The sequence below is a fragment of the Bos taurus genome, chromosome 15 (assembly GCF_002263795.3).
Source record: "Bos taurus isolate L1 Dominette 01449 registration number 42190680 breed Hereford chromosome 15, ARS-UCD2.0, whole genome shotgun sequence".
NCBI classification, from domain to species: Eukaryota; Metazoa; Chordata; class Mammalia; order Artiodactyla; family Bovidae; genus Bos; species Bos taurus.
The window spans coordinates 43,228,113-43,238,068 of NC_037342.1; the positions used below are offsets into that span (position 1 = coordinate 43,228,113).

Genomic DNA, 9,956 nt, shown 5'->3' on the forward strand with positions numbered 1-9,956 from the left:
GTTTCTCAGAGTCCCCAAAAAATGAGCATGGCCTAAATGTGTGCTGCGCTCCAGTCCACCCCACACATCCGGATCATACTCCCTTCCTCTCAATTCACTTGCAGAAGAAAAATCACTATTCTATTACTGCCTTCTATCCTAAACTTCAGTTCCACATTCCCAATTGCCTCCTGGACATTTTCTCCTTGGGGTTTACAGCTCCTCAAATCAGACAAAACTTTTTAGTCATGCTTTCTTCAATATCAATTTCCCTTCCAGACCCACATTTTCCAATGTAACCACCCAATGTCAGTCTCTTTTAAAGCTTACTCTTTAATAGGTAACTTTTTATTATTTCTTGCCATTTTGGAATGTAACCAAACAAACCTTCAGTTACTGTACTACAACTACTACTACTACTACTACTACTACTACTACTACTACTAAATCACTTCAGTCGTGTCCGACTCTGTGTGATCCCATAGACAGCAGCCCACTAGGCTCCCCCGTCCCTGGGCTTCTCCAGGCAAGAACACTGGAGTGGGTTGCCATTTCCTCCTCCAATGCATGAAAGTGAAAAGTGAAAGTGAAGTCGCTCAGTTGTGTCTGACTCTTATCGACCCCATGAACTACAGCCTACCAGGCTCCTCCGTCCATGGGATTTTCCAGGCAAGAGTACTGGAGTGGGGTGCCATTGCCTTCTCCGTACTTGACATCATTTACAAGGAAGAGAGGGGCTTAAGGGCACTCTGATATCAGAGTTTACATAAAATGAATACAGCCAGATAATTTCAAGAGCCAAGGAATTTCTTCCCTCTCTGCTTTACTAAAGAAGTTGACAAAGGCAAATACTGTATCTATTTTACCTATATGAAATATGAGGCATAGTGAGGGTAAGTCAGTGTAGTGGTAAAATTAGGACCAGGTTGAGGGTCTTCACTGTGTCTTCCTGCCTTTCATTAAACAGTGGTAATGCTTTCCAAATAAGGTGTTTCTAAAAACTTAATTACAAATTATCAGTGACAAAAAAAATTTACAAAAGAAAAGCCAAACTTTAAATCAAACTCATCATTACTGTGCCACTGACAGATATGCATGCATCGCTAATTCTGAAAAAGAAAGTTGTTTTCTTATAAGTATTACTAATACACTGTTATTTTTCTTTCAGATCTTTAACATGCTATGTCACTGAATAACTTCCTGTCTAACTGTCCAAGAATCCAGGGACTTTCCCTCTACAAAACTCACAACAGTACCTACTTCATGACATTCCTAATTAAGGAATGTTACCTGCTCAGACTACAAACTATTCCATCTTCCAAAAATATACACCATAGTCTCAAAAATATTTGAATTTTTAGACATGCCAAACTGCTGTCATTCTGCACTTTTCCAGACCTAAGATTTTCCTTAAACATTTCATAAGCCTTTAATAAAATAAAATAAAACTAATCAATTATAAATAAATATATCACTTACAGTTGTAATAGTAACCATCTGTGAAGATACCAGATATAACTTAGGTAGTTCATGAATTTTAAAGATAAACACAAAATATCAAGAAACTTACCAAGGCTATGTCCTCTTACTTTTTATTCACAGAAAGCATATGAAAAAGCAACATTTCTGCCCACATAACTATTTTATAGCACATTAAGCTTAGGAACTGTGGGTTTAAGAGATTTGAAATGGCAACCCACTCCAGTATTCTTGCCTGGAGAATCCCATAGACAGAGGAGCCTAACAGGCTACGTACAGTCCGTGGGGTCGCAAGAGTCGGACACAACTTAGGGACTAAACCATGACTAGGAAAAATTTTAGTTGTAGGTGATAGAGCTTAACAAGAGGAGTGAGCAGCATGAGTAAAAATTTGCATGCAGAAAGGTTTCCACTGAGGAACACTGGCAGCTAAAGCAAGAGAGCAGAGATGTTGTCCTCTGTTATAATTATCTGCCAAAAACCTTCAGACATATTTTATCTTGCAAATGAAAATGAAAAAACAAGTATTTCTAAGTGTGTGTGTGTACAGATGGAAAAGAACAGTCTTTGCACTCAAAAACAAATAGTCTCTAGAATATTAGAAACAATGTTGAATGAATACCAAATGCACACATTTTAGATAACCTAAACAAATTTTTTAATTGCACTTCTAGATATATTAGACTATATAGTTTAGAATTTCAATGAGAATTGAAAGATCCCTGTAACACAAATCTACTTTAACAACTCAAGGATGAGTATTCTTAACATTTCCATTATTCAAGCTTTTATTTCTTTGCATTCAACAAATATTTACTGAGAGCCTACAATGTGCCATGCAGTGTGCTTATAAGAGTACCAGTTTTCATGCTGCAATATAATAATGCTATCCACTAGTGAGCTAAGTGCCCAAATAACAGGTTATGTGTTCTCTCTCCATCAGTTTTGATCATCTGCCACTGAGATGAACAACTACTAACTTAGGTAGGAAATGAAATGTATTGCATGTTGGATTGGTTAATCAATTGGCACTTAAACAGTAATTCAAATACTCTCGAGAGAACTTAGTAGTTCTAAAATTTTTACATTTATCATTTTGCTCAACCCACACAATGACATACCACGATAACATAAGGAAAATGATGCTTTAAAAAAGGTTAAATTAATACCCTCCCGCTAGTGGAGAAATCTTCCAGTAGTTAAAAAAAAAAAAAAATCAAAATGGTTCTCTCCAGTTTTTGAGGCAAAGCTTGTTACATGAACATATTTCAAACTGAGACATGGCAATGGGTTCCAAATTATAACAGTGGTTCAAAAAAAACTTTCATAACATAGTACAGAGTTAAGTGAGGAATACTAAATCAGATTTATCTTGAAAATATCTGTCAAAAACAGTGTCCATACAGTGGTCTTTAACAATCTTTTGGAACTTTATATGTAATATAAAAAACATAAATACCCTTAAAATTCCTGAAGTGGAGGTCATATGAGAAACCTAAAGCCTATACTGTTATCTTCTATAACAGGAAGTCAGTAAAGCCTACCATTAACAACCAAAGAATAACAGTAACAAGACATAAGAATTCCTGATCTCATGAAACTCAAAAATTATACTGGGGAAACAGTAAGTACAATACATATGATATAAACAAGTGAAGGGAGACATGGAGCATGGTAGTCAAGTCACTCCTTAGGGATACAGACACAGCGGAACAGTAATGAGAGGGAAGTGAAATAACAAGTTTGGGAGGCAAATGAATAAAAGGGGTTCCAAGCAAATGGAACAGTCAAGTGCAATCTCTGAGATAGGGACACTTTTGGTTTGGTTTTTAAATTATCTATTTGATAATATTAAAAAATTTTTAAGTTAGTGATTACTTCACTTAGCTGAAGAGATTCATTCAATGGCAATGATCTTTTTCTTCTAACTAAATAAACCAATATGTAGCTTCAGTTGAAAAAGCCATCATGATGGAATGACTGGTTTACCCTATTTTATCCAAAGCAAGAAAAGCTTGCCAGAAATAAGATGCTACTTCCTCATTCTTACTACAGTCAAGCTTCTTCAAGAGTTGGATTTATTTCTTCCTAAACCTAGGTTCAGGAATTCCCTGGTGGCTCAGAGGATAAAGCATCTGCCTGCCATGCGGGAGACCAGGGTTCGATCCCTGGGTTGGGAAGATCCCCTGGAGAAGGAAATGGCAACCCACTCCAGTATTCTTGCCCGGAGAATCCCACGGACAGAGGAGCCTGGCCAGCTACAGTCCACAGGGTCGCAAAGAGTCGGACACGACTGAGCTGTATAGTGTGACTAAACCTAGGTTCTGCCAGAAGAAAGTCAAAGCAAAAAGAATTCAAACACAAGCAAGACTGGAAATTAAAATATGCTAATTAACAGAAAAGTTACCTTAGGAAAATTACTAAAAAACTTAGGTATTTTGTAATAACTGAAAGAAAAGTGCAAAATATACGTAGCTAACAATTACAGAAATACAGGCCAGATATCAATTTTTTTGAAAGAAAAGCTAAGCAGTGTTCATACTTCAGAAAATTTCAAAACCCTAATAGCAGCTTAACTGTTAAATAATAAATGTTTTGAATATTACTTTGATTGTTTATCTTCTAAAAACTAGCCTGTTAAATACTTACCCCAAGTCTCTATTACAAGATGTTAGCACATACAACTGAACTGAGCTGCTTGAGGAATAAATAAATTTCAAATTTGCAGGAAGTATTACTTACTCAATTTTCCTACAAAGGAACCAATTCTTTCAAATAATAACTTCTTAAATTAATAATTACACACAAGTATATTTACTCAAAATAATGTGATTTAGGGCAAAGTCATGGTAGACATCACTATGAACTTGTAGTGTGTCTAGCATATCATAAACAAAATAATGTTCATCTTAACTTCTGTCTATCACAAAATCAAAAAGTGATTCATAACTCTCTCCATAGTTAAGTAATGGTTTAAAGAGTGAATTTCTTTCAACTCACTATTTTATATCCAAAAGGAAACTCATGTGATTTAGGGCAAAGTCATGGTAGACATCACTATGACTGAACTTGCAATGTGTCTAGCACATCATAAACAAAATAATGTTCATCTTAACATGTGTCTATCACAAAAGCAAAAAGTGATTCATAACTCTCTCCATAGTTTAGTAATGGTTTAAAGAGTGAATTTCTTTCAACTCACTATTTTATATCCAAAAGGAATCTGTCCTCCTCCCAAGGTGACTTTCAGCCTGAGAATTTGAGCATCATTTTTGGCAAGATCTAGTGGTCTTCCATATAAAATAGAGCTAACTTTTTATTTTGAAGTAACTTTACACTTAATTTGTCTAAATTCTGTGGATGAGCTTTTTAAAATTTAAGTTCACTGAGGCCAGGGATCTCTAAACAGCGTGGTACACTGATGATGTTCAATTCCTATTAGTCAATATAAAGTTTTAGAAGTATTTACCTACCAGCTAAGAGGAACATAAACTAACCGAAATTCTATTTTAAAGAGGAATTCTCTCTACCTTAAGAATAAAAAGACATAAACCTCACTAAAGCTGGGCAAATTCATAGGGAGACACAGGAAGTGACAGGGATCCTTTTGAAAGTCTTTAAAATACTCCAACAGAAGTTGCAGAAACTTAGAAACAAAGAATGAAACGGAAACGAGTACAATTAAATACCCACATAATAAGGCTGCTTTCCAAAGAGTGGTCTCCTTCAAAAATATGGGGAGAAAAATAAACCAACCCTCAGATAGTTGATGTGGACCTTGGCACGTTTCAAGGCACTGTCTTACATCGTCTCCCTTGACCTCTCAGCAAACCCTCTGGCCTAATTTTATGAATGAGAAAAAGTCAGGATCGAAAGGTTAAGCGCCTTGCCCAAGGTCAGTTCAGAAATTAGTGGTGTAGCTCTACTTAGAAGGTTGCGCTTCACCCGACACTTTCCACTAAATAGCCCTGCCTTCCCAGCGAGGCAATAATAGAGTAGAAGAGCAGTGAATCAGACTCCTGTGGGTGTCCCGCACTACCTTCACCCTGCCTAAGAAGTGGGGGCTCGCCTCTGAAAGCTGTCCCTAGCAACTCAGCCGGGGAGGAGAAAGTTGTGCAGGTCACCCATCAGCCCAGCAAAGGGACAAGCTGGCAGGCGCAGTCTCCAGTGGACCAGCACTGCATTCCCAGGAGCCCCTCCAAATCCGGCGCCAGCAAGACTCCTCCCGGAAACGTCTGAAAACCTCCCGGTGACTTTCGCCCCCTCCTGGGCGCGAGAACAAGCTGGGAATGAGCCAGAGGACGGCCGCCACCCGAGCCAGCCATGTGTCCAGCCCGTCACGCCCGCCTCGCCCCAGCCGGCCCCTCATGCCTCCACCGCAGCCAGAGGCCCAACTCAGGATCCGACGCAAACCGTGGCCGGCGCCACCACTACCGCAGCAGCCAAAGGGCCCCGGCGTGGCACTCGCCGTCAGGTCCCCGCCCCACCCCTCCAGTTGGGCCCCTCAGCGACGCCGTCCGCGCCTCTGGCCAGGCCGGGAGGGCTTGGCCTGCCACAGTCCGCCCGCCTGCTGCCGCCGCCGCCGCTGCCGCCACCGCCACCGCCACCCCGGCGTCCTTACTTCATTGAGCTGACGCTCCGCGGCCTCACGCAGGGCTGGGTCCATGGTGCCCCGCAGGGCCTCAATAATGGTGTTGGGGTCCATCGCAGCGGGGACGCGGTCAAACCCGGGGCTCGGGTGCTACTGGGCCAGGAATAGTGCCGCTCACTGCGCACATGGACCCGCCGCGCTCCGCAGCGGCAACCGGCGCGAAAGGAAAGAGAAGCGCCAAGGCCCCGGATAGAACCTCTTCTCCTCGGCGTGGAGGCGGGAGATGCTCCGGCCACTTCCTGTCGGCGCGCCGGCGGAGCACCTTGGGAGATGTAGTGCATTTGTGCGATCCGCAACCCACGTGGCCCTGAGCTGTCGTTCCTACAGACAGTACTTGCTATTAAAAAAGAAAAAAAAATGTTCCAACTTCTCAGAAAGAAAATTAAAACTATCAGTTACAAAGATGTCACGCAATGATATACCTTTGGTAACCATAAAGTAGGCTGATGTAATGTGTGTTGCTAGTAGTTGTGTAACTGAAGGAAGTCTTTTGAAAAGCAATTTGAGATGTTTCTAAATACCGTAAAAATGTTTATAATCTTTGACCCAAGTAATCCCATGTGAAACTTGATCCTAAGGAAGTAACTAACACAAAGGGTTAAATGAGCTTTATGTGTTAAAGGTGTTTATCGCATTATGTACTGATAATTAAATATTAAAATTATGATTTATTTCGAGTATCCAAATTTTGGCACAGACTTTATACGGATCACCTCTAAATGCAATCCAAATTTTGGCACAGACTTTATACAGATCACTTCTAAATGCAGAATAAAAGCGTAATTTTTATTAAAATCCATCCTCTTTAAACAGTCAGTTTCAGAAAGGTTAAATAACTTACCCAGGATCTCTTAGTAAGAGGTTCACTTAGAACTTCAAACCTAGGATATTTCTGTTTTCAAAGTTTTCATTCTCTCCAATGAATCGTTGTCTCTCAAGAGAAATGTGGAACCATAGAGGAATGATTAAGCAAATAACAGGAATCCAGTCAATTAAATTTTTAACAGCCACCAAAAATTACAAGTATTGTATACCTTGTAACAACACTAAAACACTTAAAAATAGATACAGCTTTGTAACAGACAAAAACTGGGAAATAAGACTACCAAGGGAAAGTAGGTGATTTTCTAGCATGGTGAGATTTTGAGTAATTCCCTTTCACACCTCTTATTGTTGTAATAAAGTTATGTAAGTGTATTTACTTTAAGTGAATCTTACGTTAAAGCCTTCAAATGCAGTTTGTAAAAAGATCACTTATTGTTTTTTCTTTACAGAAAGGAGAAGCAAGGACATAAAATGCTTTCCCTGGAATAACAGGTTTTGCAATATTAACCTCTTATGTGCCAGCCATTATGCCTGGAAGTGAAATGTAATTATTCCTGATTTACAGATAAAGACTCCAAGGCTTAAATTGTGAAAGATCATAAGATTTTCATAATATAACCTTTAGTTAGATGTATTATTGTACAGATACAATCTGTTTAGGAATTTCATCTCCCTGTTCCATCCTTCAAATATAAGGGCCTTGAAAATGATGATTATGTTTTAATTCACTTTTGCATCTTCACCTATCACAGAGCTTGAATGTCTACTAAGAGTTCAATAAATACTTGTAGTTGTCAGGGCTGAGCCAGAATTGAAACCTCAGTCTTTATGATTTCAAAGCCAATCATCTTTGCAGTACTACATAGCTATTTTACTTTTTAATTAATTAATTATTTTATTTTTGCCCGAGCTGGATCTAAATCGCTGTGCAAGGGTTTTCTCTAATTTGGGCAAGTGGGGACTATCTCTAGTTGTTGGCAGACTCTAGAGCTCAGGCTCAGTAGTTGTGGTGCACAGAGCTTAGTTGCCCCAAGGCATGTGGAATCTTCCCAGACCAGGGATCAAACCCATGTTCCCCTGCATTGGCAGGCAGATACTTAACCACTGGACCATCAGGGAAGTCCCTGCAAAGCGATTTTAGATTCCAGCATTGATTTATACATTCTGTTGTTGTTGTTGTTGTTCAGTCACTAAGTCGTGTCTAACTCTTTGCAACTACTTTGCCAGACTTCCGTGTACCTCACTATCTCCCTGAGTTTGCTCAAACTCCCGTCCGTTGAGTCGGTGATGCCATCAAACCATCTCATCCTCAGTCACCCCCTTTTCCTCCTGCCCTCAGGAGGGAAGTTTAGTCTGAGGAATTTAGAGAAGTACAAAGCACAGGGGTTCTAGAGTTCAGAGCTATCAATAGTTTTGAAGTAGGATGGGATTCAACAAAAATCAGGAAGAGATAAAGGAACAATCCAGGGGTGGTTTGGTCAATTGCTCTTATAAACAAGGGTTCTGTTGCTCAAACAGAAAAAACTTGTCTGGCTGCAGGTTAGAGAGAGGAGAAAATGGGAGGAGGGGGGCTCTTGAGGGACTGACCATAATAGCTATAAGGAAATGGAAAGAGTTAATCTTCTGTTTTCAGCCCTCCATTGGAGTCTCTTCACGACCCAGATAATCACGATGATGTGATCACTGACCTAGAGCCAGACATCCTGGAATGTGAAGTCAAGTGGGCCTTAGAAAGCGTCACTACAAACAAAGCTAGTGGAGGTGATAGAATTCCAGTTGAGCTATTCCAAATCCTGAAAGATGATGCTGTGAAAGTGCTGCACTCAATATGCCAGCAAATGTGGAAAACTCAGCAGTGGCCACAGGACTGGAAAAGGTCAGTTTTCATTCCAATCCCAAAGAAAGGCAATGCCAAAGAATGCTCAAACTACCACACAATTGCACTCATCTCACACGCTAGTAAAGTGATGCTCAAAATTCTCCAAGCCAGGCTTCAGCAATACATGAACCGTGAACTTCCAGATGTGCAAGCTGGTTTTAGAAAAGGCAGAGGAACCAGAGATCAAATTGCCAACATCTGCTGGATCATGAAAAAAGCAAGAGAGTTCCAGAAAAACATCTATTTCTGCTTTATTGACTATGCCAAAGCCTTTGACTATGTGGATCACAATAAACTGTGAAAAATTCTGAAAGAGATGGGAATACCAGACCACCTGACCTGCTTCTTGAGAAACCTATATGCAGGTCAGGAAGCAACAGTTAGAACTGGACATGGAACACCAGACTGGTTCCAAATAGGAAAAGGAGTACATCAAGGCTGTATATTGTCACCCTGCTTATTTAACTTATATGCAGAGTACATCATGAGAAATGCTGGGCTGGAAGAAACACAAGCTGGAATCAAGATTGCTGGGAGATATATTAATAACCTCAGATATGCAGATGACACCACCCTTATGGCAGAAAGTGAAGAGGAACTCAAAAGCCTCTTGATGAAAGTGAAAGTGGAGAGTGAAAAAGTTGGCTTAAAGCTCAACATTCAGAAAACGAAGATCATGGCATCCAGTCCCATCACTTCATGGGAAATAGATGGGGAAACAGTGGAAACAGTGTCAGACTTTATTTTTCTGGGCTCCAAAATCACTGCAGATTGTGACTGCAGCCATGAAATTAAAAGACACTTAACTCCTTGGAAGGAAAGTTATGACCAACCTAGATAGCGTATTCAAAAGCAGAGACATTACTTTGCCAACAAAGGTCTGTCTAGTCAAGGCTATGGTTTTTCCTGTGGTCACGTATGGATGTGAGAGTTGGACTGTGAGGAAGGCTGAACGCCCAAGAATTGATGCTTTTGAACTGTGGTGTTGGAGAAGACTCTTGAGAGTCCCTTGGACTGCAAGGAGATCCAACCAGTCCATTCTGAAGGAGATCAGCCCTGGGATTTCTTTGGAAGGAATGATGCTAAAGCTGAACCTCCAGTACTTTGGCCACCTCATGTGAAGAGTTGACTCATTGGAAAAGA

General features: G+C 40.2%; 1 protein-coding gene across 1 annotated transcript in view; it reads right to left on the reverse strand.

The window, feature by feature from the left end:
• Nucleotides 1-6,163, reverse strand: part of IPO7 (importin 7) — a 43,578-nt gene extending 37,415 nt beyond the window's left edge. The window contains exon 1 of the mRNA NM_001192356.1: nt 6,080-6,163. Within this exon, the coding sequence (NP_001179285.1) occupies nt 6,080-6,163 (84 nt within the window). The remainder of the gene's footprint in view (nt 1-6,079) is intronic.
• Nucleotides 6,164-9,956: the final 3,793 nt, after the last annotated feature.